This window comes from Acipenser ruthenus, chromosome 6, assembly GCF_902713425.1.
Source record: "Acipenser ruthenus chromosome 6, fAciRut3.2 maternal haplotype, whole genome shotgun sequence".
NCBI lineage: Eukaryota > Metazoa > Chordata > Actinopteri > Acipenseriformes > Acipenseridae > Acipenser > Acipenser ruthenus.
In genome coordinates this window covers 20,222,875-20,246,072 of record NC_081194.1, presented here as the reverse complement: position 1 = coordinate 20,246,072, position 23,198 = coordinate 20,222,875, and the positions used below count along the sequence as shown (strand labels likewise).

General features: G+C 37.0%; 1 protein-coding gene across 21 annotated transcripts in view; it reads left to right on the top strand.

The window, feature by feature from the left end:
* The window catches only part of eya4 (EYA transcriptional coactivator and phosphatase 4), a 111,292-nt gene that overhangs the window by 62,016 nt on the left and 26,078 nt on the right, over window positions 1–23,198 (top strand). For 6 of the 21 annotated variants that reach the window (XM_059025199.1, XM_059025198.1, XM_059025200.1 and 3 more), the window contains 8 exons: window positions 2,821–2,945; window positions 10,562–10,630; window positions 13,045–13,137; window positions 18,683–18,749; window positions 19,035–19,177; window positions 21,365–21,508; window positions 21,994–22,076; window positions 22,846–23,023. In XM_059025199.1, coding sequence (XP_058881182.1) covers window positions 2,821–2,945; window positions 10,562–10,630; window positions 13,045–13,137; window positions 18,683–18,749; window positions 19,035–19,177; window positions 21,365–21,508; window positions 21,994–22,076; window positions 22,846–23,023 — 902 coding nt within the window. Of the gene's footprint in view, window positions 1–2,800; window positions 2,946–10,561; window positions 10,631–13,044; window positions 13,138–18,682; window positions 18,750–19,034; window positions 19,178–21,364; window positions 21,509–21,993; window positions 22,077–22,845; window positions 23,024–23,198 lie in introns of all 21 variants that reach the window. The other 15 variants (XM_034016957.3, XM_034016958.3, XM_034016969.3 and 12 more) reach the window with 11 other exon arrangements.

Sequence of the window (23,198 nt, the reverse complement as noted above, 5' to 3'; positions counted from 1 at the left end):
GAAAAGCCAACAAAGTGAAAGGTTATTGTACCAGTCACAAAAAATGCATACAACTTTTGAAGTAGATTTCACATTTTCCCAAGGCCTTTTGAAGAAAACGGTAGCATTAGCAAATTATGACAATGCATAGTTATTATGGAAAATGCTATTCTCTGAGCAAAATCCTGTTCGTTGGCGCATGCGCAGAAACATCGCTCTAAAGAAGCGTATTGATTAAATAATTTAACAGTCCGGTAACACCGGTTACTTTAGAAATACATAACATAAAATATTATCAAGACACAGCAATATAGTACAGTATACAAACTACCGGCATTTTTTTTTAACATGGTGAAAACCAGCAACATTTCGTACGCCTGCATTGACTCTCCATATACTTTTTTTTGCCTAACTCTCTATATACCACAATGCTTTGCGCGCAGTGAGACGGAAGTCTCCATTGAAAATCAGCGGTGTTGAGTATCTTGTTAAATAGAATATATTTTTTTTCTAAATATTATCGGCTGAAGCAGTTTTGAGTGAGGCTGGATTTTCATTGATTAAAATATTAGTGTGTGCTCCCATTGGCTAGAAAGGTTGCAGTGTTTTCGTCACAGTGCGAGATTGACAGTTGGAAGTTTGTCTGGATGTTGGGAAGTTTGTCTGGTTGATTGGAAATTTGCAGGTCCATACAGCCTTTCGTATTAATGAATTAACAGATTAATTAATGAATTATTAGATGAATTTACAAATACGTTTATGAATTACTGTATGAATTGACACATTTATGGACCAATTGACCAATTCACGAATTGACAAACAAATTGACAAACAAATTGACAAACAAATTGCCAAATTCACGAATTGACAAACAAATTGACAAACTAACGGCCGGATAGTTTTGGCACAAATGGCGCTCCATAGAACGGTTTCGAATTCAGTTCTCGAGATCAGTTGTGTAGTGTGGACAGGGCCTTAGTTTAAGTGTGTTAAATGTTTTAGTGAGTTTGATATCGCTGGAGTACATATCTTGCTTTATTTTATTGTACCAAAATTTAATTTTGTTGCATTTGATTATGTCTAAACACATTGGTGTAGCAAATTGAAAAAAACTAATGCTAATCGTGACTGGAGCAATATTTTTATTGGGTTTTTAGAATTTAAATGACAACAATTCTGTATTTTTTTGGAATTTGATAAGTGTACTTAGTCGAATCCGAGCCATATGTATTGAAGACTAATCCATATTAATTGTATTTTCTGTTAAACAAAAGGGAATTATTTGGAAAACAAGTGTAATTTAAAAAGGTGTTCGAGGCAAACCTGTTTCATTTGAGGTCACACATTGGACCTCAAAATGAAATGGCTGTAACGGAATGGCTGTAAAAGCAACTTTTACCCCCCAATAAATGTTGTTAATCACAAATTGTATGTAACAAGTGCAATTTGTTATGCTTTTAAGTTTTAGTTCTCAATACATTTAAAGTTATTTAACTATAGAAACTATAAAAGTAGTTAATTCAATGAAGGAACAATCTTAAAACAAGTTTATTTTATTTTGACCAGCTATGCAGCTGCAGTATTACATTCAAGCAATTTAATTATCACCATGCAGTTGTATAATATGATATGTTACAGAAACAAACCAGTCAAGTCTATTCTCTTCAGTGAGCTCAGAGCTCTTATTCCCAAATATCCCATTTATTCTTGCCAGCCGAACCTGAAAGCTAGCTGAAGTCAGCCATGAAGATGTTATCAGGTAGTTTTCCCATTTATACTAGTAGCCTTCTACAGTCGGAGTGGGTTAAATTGGCTGTGCCACGCATGCGCGGTTTGAATCCTGCTTTTGTTTTAACTCTGCAATAATCTGGACTTTGATCTACTTACCTTTGAATCTACAAGATTGTCTTTCAAGCAAAACAGCATTTTGGCTGCAAGTTTCAAACAACTGCTTCTTCTTTTTGAAGTTTTAAGACACAAAGGCCAGTGTCTGCCAAAGTCTTATAGCACAACATATATAATAAATACCCCATGGACTGCAAACAACATCCACAACTTATAACACCTGTGTGTATTTATTTTAGTTTACTTTAAGTGATCTAAAATGTATAGGATATTCAACTTTTTATCAGTGTTCTGTATCCTTCACTCTAGTTTTGGCTTACAGTAGATCATAATTTGCCAACAATACTAACTATCCTAACAAACACTTCCAAAAGCTGAATTTCTGAAGTGTTTTAGAAATTATCACTAAGAATGTGTAACTGTAAATTATATCCCCTCTGCAACTATACATTTGCAAATGGAATACCTTACAAAATCAGTTTCAGGCAAGCACACCAGAAAACGGACTAGTTTGGCAGTAGTTTCTTCGCAGAAACAACAATAGAGTATAATGGGCATATTTGTGATACTTGTGTGTTCTCCATCAATTAAATATTATGAAAAAGAAAAAAAAATCAATGTTAGGTCAATTTTATCTCTTACAAATACACTGGGCAAGTATAAACATGGTATAATTTGGGGCTAGTAAGCTTCTGCTCCAGTACATGGTTTTTTTTTTTGTTTTTTTTTTCTAAAAGGAATGTTTATATTCCTAATTGACAATAAGGATTCTAAGGCCATGTTGAGTCAAATCTAGTGGATTGAAAGAGACATGTGATGAGTCTTGTTTTAGGCTAATTTCAGAGGAGAAGGCCTGTGTGAATATGTATATGTTGTACCTTAAAGTGTTTATTAAATGTAGCCTTATTCCTTGTCTGTAAAAAAATAAAATAAAATAAATAAATAAATACAATAAAAAAAAAAAAAAAACCTGCAGCTGAACAAACTTTTTTCTAGCAGGTCTATGGAAATGCAGGACTTGGCCAGTCCTCATAACCGAGTAGGCAGCAGTGATACTCCTGGCTCCAAACTGGATAAGTCTAACCTCAGCAGTTCTTCAGTTACATCAAATGGAACAGGAGGTAAGTAAGGCATTGCTGTTTTTCACACACTTAATATAACTGCTCTTTTTAATTTATTAATGTATTTTTATTTTACTACCTTAAGTGTTGATAGTGAACCAGAAAACATGAGTGTTATGCTAAAACATCTTTGAAAAATAAATCTTCATGCATTTTCTTTATTTAATAAACAATCTGGGACACGTTGCCAGACAATGTACCTTCTGATTAGATTGATTTCATTATATTACATCTCCAAGTACTGACAGTAGTACACAGGAAACAAATAAATCTTAACAGTCTGTCATTGGGGATTAGTCAGGGTCAGGTCCTAACAGACAAACAGTCTTGTGTATTGGCAGACTCACACCCAAGTCTTTGAAGAAGCATTGGCACTATACTACGTCAATAGTTTGTTGGAAAAAAAATTAACACTGGTTTTCTGAAAACATTATATTTAACATTCTGTGTTTTTTTTTTAAAACCCCATCCACTCACAGTGTCAACTTTTGACTGTATGCCCAGGCCTAACTGGAAAATATTTCTATTAAAACAATAGCAAGGCATCTAACATTGCTTTAAGATATTTCAACATCAGAAAAGCATTCTTTTTTCTGCTTTTCTTGTTTAATCTAAACATCAGTAAGTACACATTTATATTTCTCACTTTTTTGGTAGACAAGTGGCTATTTAATATGGAATTAATACTTCACTATTATAATCTAGCTACTCTATTTTATCTGTAAGAAAATGTCCATGATGGCTCAAACTCTTAGATGGTCCTTGCAAATGTTTTTCATAAGTCTACATACTGACCGCATTAAAGTAAGTAGGGGTCTATTTTAATGATCTAAAAAGTGATTTACATATTGTTTAAATAATTAAAATAGACACAAAATATGTAATCACTCAAATCTTACAGTTATTGCTGTTAAGATCGTTGATGTGTGTTTCTGATAGAAAAGCCACAGACAATCAGGGATGAAACCTAACAACTGTAATACACATTAAATAACTATAGTCACAAACGGGAAATGGTTTTAACAGGGCTCTAAAATAGCAGACAGAGACAGTGCCAAGATAACTGCTCAACATTATTTTAACAAAACAGCATTAAAACTATCACAAATTACTTAGTTTACCAATTTAAAATACAATCCATTCCCATGTGCCTGTATGTGAGTTGTCATTTAATTTTATTGACTATGGGTGGAAAAGCCTACAATGGACAACTCCAAGTGACTGGTCCCTATTCTCTGAGCAGTAGCTTTGGCCAAACATTACTACATATGATAAAACTCTGTAATGGGTGATAGTGATAAACAGTAACATGGAAATGAGGCTGCAAAACACAATGGAAATGTAAGTGATTGACTATTTTTTTGGTGTTAAGTAATGAAATTTCATTGACTTCTTACATGTTATGTCCTCTAAAGTGATAATTTACATTTTCCTGACTTTGATAATCATTTGTATGTAGTAATAGAAGTGGGAGGAACATTCTCTTGAAAAAGGACTGTTTTGTATTTTAGAATGTCTCAGGCAAACAGCTCCTTGGCTAGGCAACATTAAAATGTTTTTTTTTTTTTTTTTGGAGTGTGAAACACACAGATAAATGATTTCCAGTACATGAGAGTAGATGTTAAAACTTCATGCTAATTTGAACTTGGCTCTCGCCAAGCACCAACTAAGACGTAGCTGTACAGTAAACTAATGTGATCCATCTGCATCTCCATCCATTTGCGTTTCTTTCCATCTGATGATGTAGATATCCTTCTGCCTGGTGTTGATGGCTGAAGTGTAATGCTGGCTCCAGAGATCTGCTTATTTTGCCTCCCAGCGCATCAGCACACACAACGGCTGCGATTCTGGCTCCGGGGATCAACCACAGTGCGGTCTCCTCCGCGCATTAGCATGACAACCGTCTGGATTGAGCCAAGTAGGGTACATCTCTGGGGTCTTCAGGTGGGCACCTTCTGTCCTCTCTGTTTCGTCGACTAGCCCACGACACCTCAAGAGGGCTCGACAGTGATTCTGGCATCCCAGCATCACCCCCTTCCGTCCCCCACTCAACTCAGCCCAGCTTACTTGTCCGTACATCAGTGTTGCTTTCTTTCTATTGTACTTGAGATCCCCAGACAGAATATTTCCGTCTCAACCACAGCTAGTTGCTGCTCCTTTCTGCTGCTTCAGATAAGTTCTTCACTGTGCGACGCAACTCTTGGCCACTGAACCCGACATCTCTGAGAAACCAGGTTGTAGAGTGAGCCACAAATCCTTGACAGCCCACCTCCACTGGGTAAACCCAGACTCTCTATCCTTGCTGTTCTGCTTCAGCAGCAAGTTGAGAATACCAAAGTTTCTTCCTCTCATATGCCTCATCCACAGCATCCTCCCATGGCACTGTTAACTCTATCAGGTGAACAAGGCGTGCTGATCCAGACCACAAGACAATATCTGGTCGAAGGTTAGTGGTGGCAATCTCAGGTGGAAAAATAAGCCGTTGACCAACATCTGCCAGCATTTTCCAGTCTCTAGGGGCTTCCAGTTGTCCTGGGCGAGGATTGGTTTTAACACCTTTTCTTGGTTGCTGTCCTGGATGGAGGAATATTGTCTTTTGTGTGTAATGTTTTGATGGAACTGGTGGCAACGTATTGGTCATGTTACACTTATCGTCCAATGCTAAGGACAAACATCGAAGCACCTGGTCATGGCGCCAAGTAAACTGTCCTTGGCTAAGACCCACCTTATATCCTGTCAAAATGTGCCTTAATGTTGCAGGTGATGAACACAAAGGACATGAGGGATCCTCACCCACCCAGAGGTTTATGTTCTTTGGTGATGGGAGAACATCATATGTTGACCTGATGAGAAAACTGATCCTGCTCTGTTCCATTGTCCATAGGTCTTGCCAGACAATCTTGCATTGTTCCATCTCATCCATTCTCCCTGCTTGGCCTGGGAAACAGCCTTTACACACCTCATCCTCCCTCCTGCTTTTGCACCTTGTTGTCTATCAGCTTCCTCCGTTCAGCTGAGATTGCCTTGTAGGAGGAGCTGAACTGAGACCAAGACCCCCTCTTCCATGCTGAACTTGCCCCATAATATCACCAATTCGAAGGGCAGCCTTTGCATCTTCCACAGCTTTCTTTGCCGCCCACTTTCGTCCAGTTTTCAACACAGGTGCTGCCTCCCTTACACATTTGTCACGTGAATCTACTAATGTAATTTCCAGTCGGACCTTGGCGCACTTAAACTCCTTCGACGGGTAGCTGCAGTATTACTTTACCATAAAGTCCCACTCTGCTGAGGCAGCGTGGAACTCCCAACCATTTTCTGACGTATGAACTGATTAAAGCTTCCAGCTTCTCAACTGTTGTCAAATAAACCTCACACAGTCAGTGGCCACAGCAGCCTTGGCAGTAGACCAAACTGAAAGCACCAGAGTTTCAGTTTGTCTGGTAAAGCACTGCTGTCTATGCTCTTCAACCCTTCCACTGCTTGTTGTCTAACTTCTCCCACACAAACTGTGTCCTTTAGATCTCCGTCGTACCATCGCCCAAGACTTTTCACTGGCTTCTCAGACACTGTTGGTATTGCTTCACCATTATTGTAGAACCTTTTGTCTACTACTTTACCTTTAATTATAGAGATGCTCCTTGATTTAGTGGGCTTGAATTGCATTCGTGCCCATTCAATGTTATTGGTTAATTTGCCCAATAACCGATTGGTGCAGGCTACTGTTGTAGTAATGGTTGTCATGTCATCCATGTATGCTCGAATTGGTGGTAGTCGCATTCCAGAAGCCAAGTGCTCTCCTCCCACTACCCATTTTGATGCCCTAATAATTACTTCCATTGGCATGGTAAAAGCCAATGGAGAAATGGTGCATCCTGCCATTATTCCAACTTCTAGGCATTGCCATGTAGTGCTCAATTCTGAAGTTGAAAAACTAAATTGCAAATCTCCAAAGTAGGCTTTCACTAAATTTGTTATTGTCATCGGTACACTGAAAAAATCAAATGCTGCCCAAAGAAGTTCATGTGGCACTGAACCATATGCATTAGCCAAATCCAGGAATGTCCTTCCTCTCCTTTTTAGCTGATTGAATTTGTTGCCAGATTACGCTGATGTGTTCTAAGCATCCTGGGAAACCTGGAATGTCTGCTTTTTGTACTGAAGTGTCAATGAAGCAGTTCTTTAAAGGTTGGTTGACAATGCCTGAGCAATAATGCTGAAGAATATTTTGCCTTCTACTTTTAATAGGGAAATAGGGCAAAACTGACTGATGCTTGTAGAATATTTTTCTTTTGGTATAAAGACTCCACCTGCTCAGCGCCATGCTCTTGGTACAACCTGTTTTTCCCATGACACTTTCATCAATTTCCACAGGATTCGTAGAACTCCAGAATCACTCTTGTATACTCTGTACCGAACTCCATTAGGCCCTGGAGATAATGACGCCCTTGCTTTTTTCACAGCTTGCTCTACTTCTTTCCACGTAGGTGCACAGTCCTCCATTTGGTATTCTGTTGAATTGATAGGTGGGATGTCTGAAGGAATTGACATAGGCTCCTGTCTTTTTTTGGATCTGTATTTGTTTCCTCCAAATATCTCTCCAGCTCAAACTTAGATGATTTTAGTGTGCCATTTTTCTCACTGGTGAATAACTTTACAAATTTGAATGGATCTTTATAAAAGTTCTTGTTTTTGTAGCGTTTCCATGGGTGCTCAGCTCTGCGCAATATTGCAAGCTTATCTTTTATGACCCTTTGTAACGGATTGAGTCCCTCCTTCTGACTTTGTTCTGCTCTTCTCCATTGCTTCCTCAGCTGTCTCCTTTCTCTAACTAAGCATTCAATCTCCTGCTGCCGTCTAGACTTTCCAAGAATAGTTTGTACTTTTTCCTTCCTTTTTTCAACTCCAAACCTCTCGCTTCCATATGTGTAGATGATGTCCCCAAATTTATCCAGCTTCTTTTCAACTGTTCCACTTAACCTTTCCAACACAAAACAGAGATCCGTGTTTACTGTGTCCCACACAGTTTTCTCACAAGCTCTTGGCCATTTCACTCCAGGCTTGTGCCCATTGAAGTTCTTTTCTCTCTTACGCTGGTTCATCTGACCGGGTTTGTAAGGATCATTAAGTTCATCACTAGTTGTATCCACGCAAGTCCTCCTCACATCTATGACAGGGGTGCTGATATCCTGCGAACTGTGGTTTACTTCCTGTCGCTGGTTTTCATTCAACTGACTTGACTGACTTCATAAGAAGTACTGATCAATGCAAGGCCCTTGTCCCTTCTCCCTCAAGCATTTAATTCTCCCTTGATGAATCTACAAACCCCTGACCGTTGTCGCCTTGCTCCAGCCGCAGACACAAACCTGGAGTTCCATAACTTTGCTAACTGCAGATCTTGAACTAGTCTTTTGTGATGTATTCTCATATCCGTTCCTAAGTCGTTAACCACGTTATCCAACGTTGAGTCATCTTCCCCCCCGCTCTCGCAGACTCTAGGGGCATTTTTCTCTTTAATTTCTTCGAAGCCTTGGGCGGGTGTCTCCAGCATCCTGTTTACCTTTGAAAACACAGAGCTGGATACTGTCGACAAGGGTAGCTAACCCTTGCCAGCCCCAATGGGGTCTCTTTCCTCCTGTCAGATGTCTCCATGCTGTCACGAGGTCTTGTTGCCAGCTGCTCAAGTATCCAGATCGTCATGATTTCCAGTACATGAGAGTAGATGTTAAAACTTCATGCTGATTTGAATTTGGCTCTCGCCAAGATAAGCACCAACTAAGACGTAGCTTTACAGTAAACTAATGTGATCCATTTGCATCTCCATCCATTTGCGTTTCTTTCCATCGGATGATGTAGATATCCTTCTGCCTGGTGTTGATGGCTGAAGTGTAATGCTGGCTCCAGTGATCAGTTTATTTTGCCTCCCCAGCGCATCAGCACACACAACGGCTGCAATGCTGGCTCCAGGGATCAACCACAGTGTGGTCTCCCCAGCGCATCAGCATGACAACTGTCTGGATTGAGCTATCTCTGGGGTCTTTAAGTGGGCACCTTCCGTCCTCAGTGTTTCGTCAACTAGCCCACAACACCTCAAGAGGGCTTGACAGTGATTCTGGCGTCCCAGCATCACCCCCCTCCGTCCCCCACTCAACTCAACCCAGCTTACTTACCCGTACATCAGAAAGCTATACATATTGCTAATATACATCAAATTCAGTCAGAATTGCCTCTAATATTTTGATAGAAAACATGTTCACCAACAGTTGATGGAGGAGCCTAATTATAATTGCATCACTAACACAGAGTTTGGTAAAAAATAATGCTGGTCTGTATTCTTTGTTCTGTCCCTATAGTTTGTAAATACATGTCTGGAATATAGACCTAAATGTTATTTACAAGGTATTCTTTTTACAATTGGATATGTCACACAATCGATGCATGGAATAATTAAGTCAATAGGTCAAATACAGCCAAAATTCTGAAACAGAGCATAAGCAGAGCAGTGATGTATATGGAAACCACAGTTTATGACAAATACTGTAGTTTTAAAGTATAGTAATTGGTTAAAAGAAAATGTACGGTATTAATACATTACAAATGTTGTGTTCATCCTGTCTCTGTAGTTGAGATGATATTGAGTTTAGCTAGCAGCCCAGGCTTTTTCAATAATAAGTATATATATATATATATATATATATATATATATATATATATATATATATATATATATATTTTAGCTCAAAGAGCCAGCTGCCCAACGTTTCGATATGTTGTACATATCTTTCTCAAGGGAGCCTGTGTTTGAATCAAAACATTGGAGGTATTTATAGGTTTTTGACGGCATGAGATATATATATATATATATATATATATATATATATATATATATATATACACAGTATATAAAGTTCAAACAAACCAAGAAGTTGGATTGTAATAACAGTGCAACAAAACAACAAAAAATCCATGAATTGAACGAACTGTAAACCCCGACATCCAAAATCAATAGGTGTCGAGCATCACACCCTGTAAACCCAAAAGAAAAGAAGATGGAGGAGAAGGGTAAAGTTGACCATATCTCCCCCATGGTAGGGGGTGCACATTTTTATTCATAGTTTTTCAGACTTTTTTTATTGCCAACCATAAAGTGGCAATCTAAATTGGTTGCTGAATGTCTTACAGGATCAGCTTTACATCACTTCCAAGCCTGTTTCAAGTTGCAAATATAAACAGTATAGTAGAGTACCAATGTAACAAATCTGGCTTCACATTTCAAGGATATGTGAATTATTGCCCCACAGTAAAAAATATTGTCAGTTAACAAATGTGCAGCATTGTAAGCCTTAGTTATTTGGACTGACATTAAAAAGAAAGTAGTTTAAATATTCAAGATGCTGTATCAATTAAAAATGTTTGTATATTTGTTATTTATAAATGCAAACTGAATTGAATGATTGATAACACACATAAAGAAATATCAATCTAAGAATTTAAAATACAATTTTAATTCAGGTATTGCTTTTTTATGTTTACATCCGCATCTTTTAGGTTTAGGGAGGATTTTGTATTGGTAAGCCATTTATCCAACATTTAAATAACCATATCCTTCCCCTCCTCAGGCGAGAACATGACAATTCTTAATACTGCAGATTGGTTGCTAGGTTGCAGCACCCCATCCTCTGCAACAAGTATGACATATTATGATATAGTGCATGTGTGTGAAGTGTGAAAGACGGAAGTGTTTGCTTTTGCATTGTGATCCTAGAGTTTGTGGCTTGGAAAATCCCTTTTGTGCCATTCCATTTTTTAATAGATATTGATTGTGTTTATATCCGTAAAGGTAATGTTTAACTGCTAAGCTGCATCCACACTGGACAGAGCGCCACAAGCGAAGTCACCAAATGTTAATCCACACCAGACACGACTTGGGAACGATTCAAAAGACTGGAAATAAATACGTGACCCCGCCCATGCATTCCTATTGGACATACTAGAGATGGGCTGTCCCATTACAAAACAGGGCTTGTTTGGTTACCACCCCGACCTCCGGCAACTCCACTGTAAAATAAAGGTTGGACTTGTAAAATCTATAGATCAGAGTTATTGAACATCCCTATATATTCAACAGTGTTATTGTTATTATTAGTAGTAGTAACTGTACAGATGTAGTCGTAGTATTTTTTTTTTTTTTTTTGTAGTACCAGTCGTAGGTCGCCACTTACCTTGTATTATTATTTACTTTTATTTAGCTTTTCCTTTTAAAACAGTCCAATGGACTTAACAGAAAATGCTTTATAAATATGGCTCATAATCTTCAAAACTGTATGAGCTTGGTAATGTTGGGATGTGTCACATAAAATACAAACGTATTGCTGGCTTTGTTTTACAATGTATAGAATAATATGAATAATATTTTTGTTTGTTTGGTGAATCTCCACAAAGCTTCACTTTATGCGTATGTAAAGACCTTCTTGTTACAGATTTTTGTGGCACAGAACAATTTAGTGAACAAAATGTTATTTATCATAAAAACAAACAAACAAACCAAAAAAAAAAGTCATAGCTTACAATAAGGTCACATGTTCAAGTTGTGTGAATGTGGGACCTTTTTTGTGTCATTTTTTAAAAGCCAGCAAAAGTGCAGATTTTTCATTAAAATGCTGGATATGTAGACTGCATGTATTCTTAGTTTTTTTTTTTTGCTATTAATAAACCTATTTTTATGTAACTTGCATAATCTGAAAGAAAATGTCTCTGTGCTGCTAAATGCATCCCCTGGAAGCCACCCAGGCATTGTCTTTCTTCTGCATGTCTTTATAATCGTTCAATTTGAAATCATATAATAATGGATACTGCTGCACCTCATAAATTAACTTTTCTGTTTTGAGGCGTGACATGTTTTGAAGCGTGACTTGTTTTGAGGTGTGACGTGTTTTGAGGTATGTGTTTGACATGTGTCCAGTCGCGTGACGAAGAAAAAAAATAGAAACAGGTTCTATTTTAGCGATGCAAAATTTTCTCAAAGCGACGTCGCTCATTGTGGATACACCCATTTGAATGCAGTGACTTCTAATTGAGTCGCTTGCGTCACTCTCGTCCAGTGTGGATGCAGCTTTACAGATGAATGAAACACTTTAAATACTCACAAGCAATATAGCTGTGGTGTTACTGCTGTGAAAGTGCTATCAATGGTAGTTCAACAACAATTAACAAGTGAACAGTGCTCCTATCTACTGTGAACTGAAGTTTAACAGCATTACCAGTATCCTCAGAATGCAAAGTGATCTAAATGTGCCGTTAGTAGCTGTGGTGCAGCCAAACTGCATTCTTATTACAGCTGCTGTTAAACTACAGTTGCTTTCCATATGGGTTATAACAGAACTATTTTGATTTCCTTAGATTCTTCTGTGTGACATTCTGCACATCATGAAATCTTCCTTGAAAAGTAAAATAGGTGGCAAAGATGACATTTTTATTGAGCATAAATCCCTGTCAGTCGTATAACGGTATAAAAAGGCATATTGATAGCAAGTTACAATAAGTAGAGTAGAATCAATTACTTATGCTATACTTGCAGAAGCATGCACTGCTTATATTTTAAGGTTATGATTCATCCAAAGACTGGGTATTAGGCCTGTGGTATTCACAACTGAGTATTTGTTGTGATTTGCAATCCAGAACCCTCTCCACAAAGATTTGACGAATTAGTTATTCAAAGACAGTTTTCTTTTATGAATTGAATAAAATGTGACGTTCGTGAAACGGTTCTTGAACGATGTCATAAATGTCAAACTTTGTTTGGCCCAGATATACACTTTAAATATCTAATAAATGCAAAGCTTAGAATTCACAGCAGTGTATCTTTTTGTAAAGATTGCGTACATTTTTTAAAAATCTAGTACCTTTCTAGTACCAGTCAAATGGGCAGCTTAGGGAATTTTGTATGGTTAAACGTCTTTGATTTTCTGACAAAATATCCTCCAATTTTCAATTGTGATTTTGAGTTTGTAGAGTAGTGTGAACAGTGTGAAGCTTTGGTTGTATATTCTGAAGCCAGCTTCTTGGTAGTAAAAGTCTTATATATGCCTATTCTTCTATATAGTGTCTCTTCTTGCAGTCAAAACAGAGCCAATGAACAGCAGTGAAGCTGCTACAACAACAGGAGATGGAACACTTGACACATACGCTGGGTCAGGTAAGACTTTAACTGCGTGTCTGACATAATTGCTGTGACCCAGTGCTTTGTTCCCTCATACTGCACTTTCACATAAACTGCTGAACTAAAGTATGTTTGACAGTCGGTCGGTCTGCTACAGGAAACTTGATGATAGTTTTAAAAAACATAGCATCCCTTTTAAAATTTACAGAGCAACCTCTGAACAGTTCTGAACTTGAAAGGCTAAGAGCTGAAATAAACTTTTTTAAGATAAACGCAAAAGATGAACTCTCATGAAACTAAATTACATTTTGATTCGCTTCGATTCGAGTGTTTGATTCACTTACCAATTATTAAATCACAAGTTTAACCACATAAAAGGCCAACTTTGGTAAAGTGTTGTACAACGTGCATTATAAGCTAATATTCTATAGCAACCAATTTGTACTTAGAACAGGGGGATTTCTAACCCAAAATGTCTAAGGTTTCTTACTCCTCCTTTGCAGTGGTATCCCCCTTCCATTGGTTCTTCACCTCTGGCCTCAGTTGACCGATGTCAGAGATTTCTCTTTGTAACTTATATACTGTACTGGAGTTGGGGCTAGGTCTAGCATCACCTCCGATTTTATCCACTCAGAAGATCTCCTCATAAACTTCATGTACCCTGTAGTTATCGCTTATATTTAGGGGTCTACTTAAATCGCTGTAAATTTATGTATTTTTTGCGGGTAGGTTATGGAATAAAATTAGGATTTCGCTGACATTTCGCGGACCTGTTTAAATATTAATAAACCTAAGTAGACAGTATTTCAGAACACTATAAAGCCAAAAAATAGTGGTACTTGCTTCCTTACTAAAACAGAGTGCGGTCATTTGTTAAAGGCAAGCATGCAACTTCCCCCAGCAGTTGCTGCCGACATTCTCTGTCTGGTGTGGACTTGCCCATACACTGAGACTGCACGTTCTGCATCCACTGAATTGGTTGGAAGTGTAAGGCAAAGCTTTGCCAAGTTATACAGATGTGGAAATCAATTAGAAAGAGTTCCAAAACTCAGTTACCCAAGGGCATCTGGCATACTTTAATAAAGGCAATATATGCATTACGTTCATTGTAATGTTATTTGTCCCATCCAATAATTTATTTTATTAGTACCGAGTCAAAACAAAGAAAACATGCCTATTCGGGTCTAAAATTCTAATTGCGTTAAAAAAGTAAGCAGCAGGTTGTTGAAGTGAGGTGGCTGTGCTAGATCGTACCTGTAGTACTGATTTAACTTGGCTACAACTGACAGGAATACTTTTTGTCTGTGCTGGCTTTCCAGTTTGGTTTCTGAAAGCTGTTTATTTTACGTTCTTTTCAGCAGCCTCTGTAGTAACTTTTCGTTTAATTTGTAATTTTGAAGCTAAATAGCAATCGATTGTATTTTCTCCAAAGACACATTACTGTGCAGTACAGGTCACAGAAAAGCCAGTACAGACGCACTGATAGGGTGATTAAAACATCGTTGTCATTTGAACAGTAAACAAGAACGTTCTTGTTTGTCTAAGGACGTTTTTGTTTTTTTCGCCTACGTGCAATGGACACAGGACGATGAAGGAATAAAAATAAAGCCTATCTACAGAACGAAGATACGTAGTTTGCGTTGCTTGCATTGTTCAGTAGTTCATTTAAACAAGGTTTCTTTTTTTTTCTCTCCATACTTGTCCGGTATGCATTGGCCCCTAAAAGAGGCGAATTTCGCGGTGACCCCTCAATTTCCCGATTTCCGCGAAATCGCGATTTAGTTAGACCCCCTACTTAAATCATATGATTAGCTGAAGCTGGTGACTTTCATTAAGATTCCAAATCTGTATATCCACTGACAGCATAAGAAAGTATTCTGTTGCTGAATGACTCATTCTGTTAAAGTCAAGCTCAGAGTAAAAGCGGTACTTAACTCACATTAAAAAATGTAAGACCAAAGTACATAATAACTAGAACTAGATGATGCATGTAGTGTACTTTGAGGCAGCAGTACTTTGAGGCTCACTAGTATAAATACTTACATCCATTTGGAATACACTCAATGTAGCCTGTAGTTATCACTTTATTGTACAGTTATTTATATGAAAACATATTATGTTCCTGAAATCCAGCTATAGCCACAGACAGACCCCTGTGTAACTTGTGTGTAAATACTGCACACAGCAATGCGTTACCTATTGATTTTCTTTCATTTTATTGAATTATTTATGCCTTCTATTCATAATCCATTTTCAGTTGTTCAAAAAGTTCAGACACAAGAGTTAGCAGTAACTTAAAATAGATGCATATACATTTTATTCTGCAGTTCATTGCATCTTGGAATGGGTGGTTATGCTAAAAGTGGAACAATAAACTAAAGTATCCATGTTCCTGGTACATCTTCTTACCATAGTGTAAAATGTATTCCCTTTTTATTAGGTAAATATAAGACTTTACAATAAAGCAGAGGACCTCTCTCCATGCTAAGTATTGAGTGGAGAAAGAAAAAAGGTCATCATGCTGACTCGCATTTAGTATTTTGTACTGTAACATATTTAAACTATAAAAGGGGGAGACAGTCGTTATAGATTTTACCATCACAGTGAGCTCTAGCATGTGGTACAGCCACATGGACAAAGCCATTACAAAACAAATCTTTTATAAAAGATCCCTCCTCTCTCTATAGTGCAGCTGATAGCGATTACTGTTAGTCCCAATGTTAGACAAGTGGAAGAAAAAGCAGTGTGCACTTTACTTGGCTGCTGCTGTGGAAATAAAAAAAAAACATTCAATAAAACCTGGCAAATGGAGGCAAGACAGTGAGAATATATATATATATATATATATATATATATATATATATATATATATATATATATATAATTTTTTAGTTATTTATTTTTAAGACAACTACGGATGTCTTTCCAAGCATGGAAGTCTTTCTTTTTATCAGGGATGGACAAGTCTGTCCCTTCCAGAACAGATTTTTTTTTTTTTTTTTTTTTTTTTTAATAATTGGTTCGGTTAAATATTCAGCCATATTTAACTGAACCAATTAAACCTAATTATCAGTTAATGATCTCATTATACCTGGTATGTTAACCCTAATGTAGCATGGCCCTGCAGGACCAGAGTTGCCTATCCCTACTTTATATTAGATGTAATAATCATATTATGTACAGCAAAATGACCACTTGACTTTAATTTTACCAGTAATGAATTGGAAGCTGCATATTAGTTGTTTAACAAAATGGGTCAATCACTTCACACAGCCAAAGAAGTTGTCTTCTAAATACTTATTTTCTTGGCAATGGCATTTTCTTGCTTAGCACAGTGACCAAAGTAAGCAAAAGCAGCTTTTAGCACATAATCTCCACTTTACTTTGTCTGTGCCTATAAGATGCTTCAATAGAACTTGGAAGTCTGGCTTTTCTACAGTTGTATGGTGCATAATGAGCTAGAATGAAAAAAAAAAGTTTCCACAGAGGAAGAGAGTGTCTTTAGTTCACCTGGTGTAACCAAGGCTCGTTTCTTTTTTTTTTTCTTTTTAAGACAGAAATATAGCTGCTGACAGATTGTCCTACGTAAATGCAAAGTATGAAGGCATGCACAATAATCCAAATGCTATAGGAATGTATTAATAACAGATGAGTATTTAGTTTGTCGGGATCTAGTACACCAAACAAGAGACGTGAATTTGCTATAACCATCTGATTATAAACAGCTTTAAAATGATGAATTAATATGACGCTTTTTATTTGCAACAGTTTTCTTATCGAACACTTGGATAAAAACAAACTGCTGTGCTAGGTAGAACATTTTGTTTGAAAGGGTTGCATCTCCTTGCTTCAATTCAGTTTCAGTCACAAGGCAACATATCTGATGGACTTTTATAGAGGGCTGCTAGAAAGCACTTGGTTGGCAGGTGTTACTGTTTCCAAGACTGCACAAATGATTGATGTTTCATGAGAAACAGTCTCAGAAGTGATGACTCTATTGGCTGTTCTGGATAATAGACTTTGCTGTAGATTTACACCCAACACTTTCTTGAAGGAATGGAGGCAGTAATAATAAATGACCACATACAGTACAGTTCAAGCTCTACAACCTATGTGTGTGAATCTAATGTTTTTATGCTACCCAAGAAGCAGCCACTGTCACTGCTTTGGTACGTTAGTTTTTTAATAAGATTATTTTTACCTGGTAAAAAGTTTTTTTTTTTCAGTCACAGTTATGCAACATCTAAAAAGATTGTGCAGAAGGTATTTGGCATCGTGACTAACATCTTATTAGGTTTGAGCAAGATTCTCAAAATTCATTACTCTAAATCGCAACAGCATTTTTTTTTTCATAAAGGAAAAACATATCCAATTAAAAAAATAACTCAGGCATTAAAATGTAGGGGGTTGTAAGCAGAATGAATTTGTTTTAGAAATGTGATGTAAAAAGCTTTGAGAATTGCACCTTGAATCTCGAATCACATTTACATAACACTAATGCATCCTTTGTATGGTTTGGTTAATAAAGCAATTATAACAGCATGTTATGATTTAAAAAAAAAATAATAATAATACTTGAACTTTTACATAAGTAAGTTCTGAGCTATATTTTTCAAATTATTACATCATTTAAATGTAATAATTTGCAGTTCGTATCAATGTACTTGATATATTTAATGCTGAGCACTACAATGCACATGTTTCATTTAATATTGAGTATAGTACATACATTACAGTATTAAGCTTGTGAATGAAACCAGTAGGGGAGCAATTACTAGCTGTTGGGAGCACTGTGCCGTTTAAAAAAAAATTAGAAAATCACATTACTCATAATTGTTTTATACCTCTACTTATATATCAATTGTAAAATTCGCTAAAAAATAAGTTGGCTTCCAACAGGATAATGAATAACGGAGGTATAGTGGCTTTGAAGTACAAGTATGATTGATTAGGAGTGCAATTCCTGTGCTACATAATGTAGTACTTTAATCTTTCAAACAGTGAATGAATAGCAGATGGGCTAATAAAGACACTGTATCCTTGCCCAGTCTGGATCTGCTCTGATGAGATTGGTTCAACACTTTCAAGTCTGTAGAATTTGTGTATGCAGCACATCTGTCTTAGTCAAGGCAGATGGTTGAAAGAAAAATAAACTATTTAGCCTTTTGGATTTCTTCCAATTAAGGCAGGGCTTATTAAAATCCTAATGTAATATAAAATATTGCTTGCAAATTCAGCAATCTTTCTAGGCAGGTAGATTTTTTTAAATTATTTTCTTGTGAAATATGCTTGTGAGTTTTCAAAAGGGTCAAGTGCATCCAGGAAGTGTAATATCATAAACATGAATAAAAAGCTTCATATCATGTTATGGTGATTCTTTTTTTTTAACCACTTTCAGAAAAAATGATGAACATTTGCAAGCTCTTGAAAGCAGACTTCAGTCAGTTTGCAACTGTATCTCCATATGATATTGGTTTCAGTTTTAACATTATAACCACTTTTGCAGCTATTTTTTACACTAATTTGGTTAATATTTAATTGATTTTTAAATATATTTTCATAATTGTGTTTTTTTTTTCAGTCATAACAAGTAGTGGGTACAGTCCAAGGTCAGCACATCAATATTCTCCACCAATATACCCTTCCAAGTAAGTTTTAAAACGATATTGATCTCTTGAAACAATATCAAATCATAACAGCTGTTGTAATGTTTGCATTATAATTTACTGTACTGGGAAAAGTTTATTCCATGCCACAATTTTGTTTTTCTGGTCTTTATTGCTTCACCATCAGTCAAGCATTTTTTGTGAAAACAAATAACCCTCTAAACAAATCTATAAGCAGTAGTAGCCTAACAGATTTCAGATTTCATTTTTGGATTTCTTTAAAACGTTTTCAGTCTGATGTTACCACATGGCTTCTTGCTCCTGCAGGCCATATCCACACATTTTGTCAACACCAGCAGCTCAATCAATGACAGCCTATGCGGGACAGACCCAGTATTCTGGAATGCAGCAGCCAACAGTGTACACAGCTTACTCTCAATCAGGACAGCCGTATGGTTTATCCACCTACGGTAAGGTTTTTAAAAAAGTACAGAAAATATAAATGATATGTAAAAACTATATATATATATATATATATATATATATATATATATATATATATATATATATATATATATATAGTACTGTGCAAAAGTTTTAGGCAGGTGAGGAAAAATGCTGTAAAGTAAGAATGCTTTCAAAGATAGACATGTTAATAGTTTATATATTATACATGTTAATATTTATCAATTAACAAAATGCAAAGTGAGTGAACAGAAGAAAAATCTACATCAAATCAATATTTGGTGTGACCACCCTTTGCCTTCAAAATAGCATCAATTCTTCTAGGTACACTTGCACACAGTTTTTGAAGGCAGGTAGGTTGGCCCAAACATCTTGGAGAACTAACCACAGTTCTTCTGTGGATTTAGGCAGCCTCAGTTGCTTCTCTCTCTTCATGTAATCCCAGACAGACTCGATGATGTTGAGATCAGGGCTCTGTGGGGGCCATACCATCACTTCCAGGACTCTTTGTTCTTCTTTACGCTGAAGATAGTTCTTAATGACTTTCGCTGTATGTTTGGGGTCGTTGTCATGCTGCAGAATAAATTTGGGACCAATCGGATGCCTCCCTGATGGTATTGCATGATGGATAAGTATCTGCCTGTACTTCTCAGCATTGAGGAGACCATTAATTCTGACCAAATCCCCAACTCCATTTGCAGAAATGCAGCCCCAAACTTGCAAGGAACCTCCACCATGCTTCACTGTTGCCTGCAGACACTCATTTGTGTACCGCTCTCTAGCCCTTCGGCGAACAAACTACCTTCTGCTACAGCCAAATATTTCACATTTTGACTCATCAGTCCAGAGCACCTGCTGCCATTCTTCTGCACCCCAGTTCCTGTGTTTTTGTGCATAGTTGAGTCGCTTGGCCTTGTTTCCACGTCGGAGGTATGGCTTTTTGGCCACAAGTCTTCCATGAAGGCCACTTCTGACCAGACTTCTCCGGACAGTAGATGGGTTTACCAGGGTCCCACTGTTTTCTGCCAATTCTGAGCTGATGGCACTGCTGGACATCTTCTGATTGCGAAGGGAAGTAAGCATGATGTGTCTTTCATCTGCTGCAGTAAGTTTCGTTGGCCGACCACTGCGTTGCCCGTTTCTTTGTGCTTCTTCAAAAGAGCTTGGACAGCACATCTGGAAACCCCTGTCTGCCTTGAAATTTCTGCCTGGGAGAGACCTTGCTGATGCAGTATAAATACCTTGTGTCTTGTTGCTGTGCTCAGTCTTGCCATGGTGTATGACTTTTGACAGTAAACTGTCTTCAGCAACCTCACCTTGTTAGCTGAGTTTGGCTGTTCCTCACCCAGTTTTATTCCTCCTACACAGCTGTTTCTGTTTCAGTTAATGATTGTGTTTCAACCTACAGATCATTAGCACCTGTTTGGTATAATTGTTTAATCATACACCTGACTATATGCCTACAAAATCCCTGACTTTGTGCAAGTGTACCTAGAAGAATTGATGCTGTTTTGAAGGCAAAGGGTGGTCACACCAAATATGGATTTGATGTAGATTTTTCTTCTGTTCACTCACTTTGCATTTAGTTAATTGATAAATATAATCTATTAACATGTCTATTTTTGAAAGCATTCTTACTTTACAGCATTTTTCACACCTGCCTAAAACTTTTGCACTGTACTGTATATACAGTATATACTGTATATATATAATTGTAAAGGATAGGGGAAGGGTCAGGCAGAAAACCTGGCCCTTAAATGTTTAATTGTTAATTATCACCTGCACCTGGCTGTTATTGTAAATTAGAGCCAGGTGCAGAGTATTTAAGGAGAGCGGTTAGTCTCATCTGGGCTGGTGTGTGAAGATCCTGTGTGTGTTATCAGTCGTATCAACGAAAATGGTACTGTGTGTTCTTTTTCTGTGTGTTTTTCAGCCGGTAAACAGCTTGGCTGTCCGGTTTATTAGAGTAGGTACCTGGCAAATGTTTAGTTAGCACTTCGAAGGAGCCAGGTGTTTATTTTGTTTTATTTATTTTTGTCGTTGTTAATAAAAACACTGTGTGTTGGGTTTTTGTGCTGAAAAGAACCTGAGTGAGTGTCGCTCGGTTACTATATATATATATATTTATTATTATTACCATTGAGTGATGCTGTAACTGTAAGGAATCAGTTGAAAATAATTTTCTTATACAGATATGGGTGTAATGTTGCCTGGCATCAAGACAGAAAGTGGGCTTTCTCAAACACAGTCCCCTTTACAGACAGGATGTCTTAGTTACAGCCCAGGGTTCACCACTCCTCAGCCAGGACAAACACCTTATTCCTACCAGATGCCAGGTTGGTAACACTCTACCCTTTTGAACTTTCTCAACATAACGACTCCCCTCAGCACATTAGACCAGTATGCCCATATGTAATTGTTTTTCCATTAGAACAATTGAATTAGTTATTTCAACTTTGTCTTTTTGCATTGCTGTTTAGTAATGAAAGTGTTAAAGTCTGAATTCTTAATTTGAAATATCAGTTGAAGCCATCAGTGGTAGTACTCAGAGATAAGTCCCACATTTTTGCAAAGCAAGAAAACACTTTTGAAGTTCATCACGGTTTGTGAGTATAATAGGAGTTAGCAGTTTGTGCTCTGGCTAGTAGAAATAGTAACAAGAAACTAGTAAAATTATTTGACATTAGCATTTAAGCATTTAAAACCTGTAGTCTGTACAAGTGGTTAACTCGTATCTCTAATAATTATTTGAAAACAACATGCCCTGTCCTTCACGACCAGTTCTACAAAGTTTAAAAAATGTTGTCTTTTTGTTTTATAGGTTCCAGTTTTACGCCATCTTCAGGCATTTATGCAAGCAACAATTCTGTGTCTAATTCAACTAACTTCAGTAGTTCTCAACAGGTACTTTAGTTTTTGTTGCTCTCAATACCATATCAATAAGGAGTTTATTATTCTTTTTTCTGTTGATGCATGAGTTTATGCACAACACACTGAAGCTTTTAAGTACAGCCGTAATGTTTTGCTATAAACAAGAAAAGAGCCAGAGGCTATTAAAAATGGCTAGAGAGTATTTTTTTCTTAGTTTAGAAAGATCTCTGTCTTTGAAATGTCCATATGTTATCAGCCCTACATCTTACCCTGCATTTAGGAAGATGGAGTAAACCTTAAGGTTGTATGTTATGGTAAAATGTGTAAGATGGGCTAAAATTGTCTACAATGGATTTACCCTATGCTTATTGCAATGCTAAATTTGCATGACAATATTAGTGTATTAGGCAGCCTAAAATAATACTAATGTAAAAATATGTTTTTTTGTTTAATTCAACCTATAGTTTGAACAGTCAGTGCTGTCACTAAGCTGAAATAAAGGTTGTTGCAGATATAACCACATTAGAGATATTGTATTGTTCTTGTTCAGCTAGTTCAAAGTTTTATAGGATGTCACTTGAATAGTCATTATTACATTAGTATTATTAAAAGCTTTATTATTGCTGATTAAACCATTATTGAAAGAATGCAGATTTTATGTTCTGTATTCTCTGGTAGTATTCTGGATTTAAAATAAATCAGTTGACCAGTATAACACTAATGTTACCCACATTTTCTGTAAAATCTAAAATATGCCTTGTAATACTACTTTTACTCAAAAGAATGATTACTACTGTTTCAGGAGTACCCTTCATACACAGCTTTTGGCCAAAACCAATATGCCCAGTACTATTCAGCTTCAACCTATGGAGCATATATGACCTCAAACAGCACAGCTGATGGCACCTCTTCATCTTCAACCTATCAACTACAGGAACCTCCTTCTGGACTGATTGGTCAGGCCACAGAACTTCATGCAGGTAAACAGCTGCCTTCGGTTACTGGGGGTTCTGCATAAAAATAGACAGTATTTCCAGATTGTCCCGTATTACACTGCAATGTTTTTGGATTCCTAAAACCGTCAGGATAAATATAGTCCACACATGTTGCTACAACTGTTCATATAATGTACCTGTAGTGTTTCTTTTCATTATA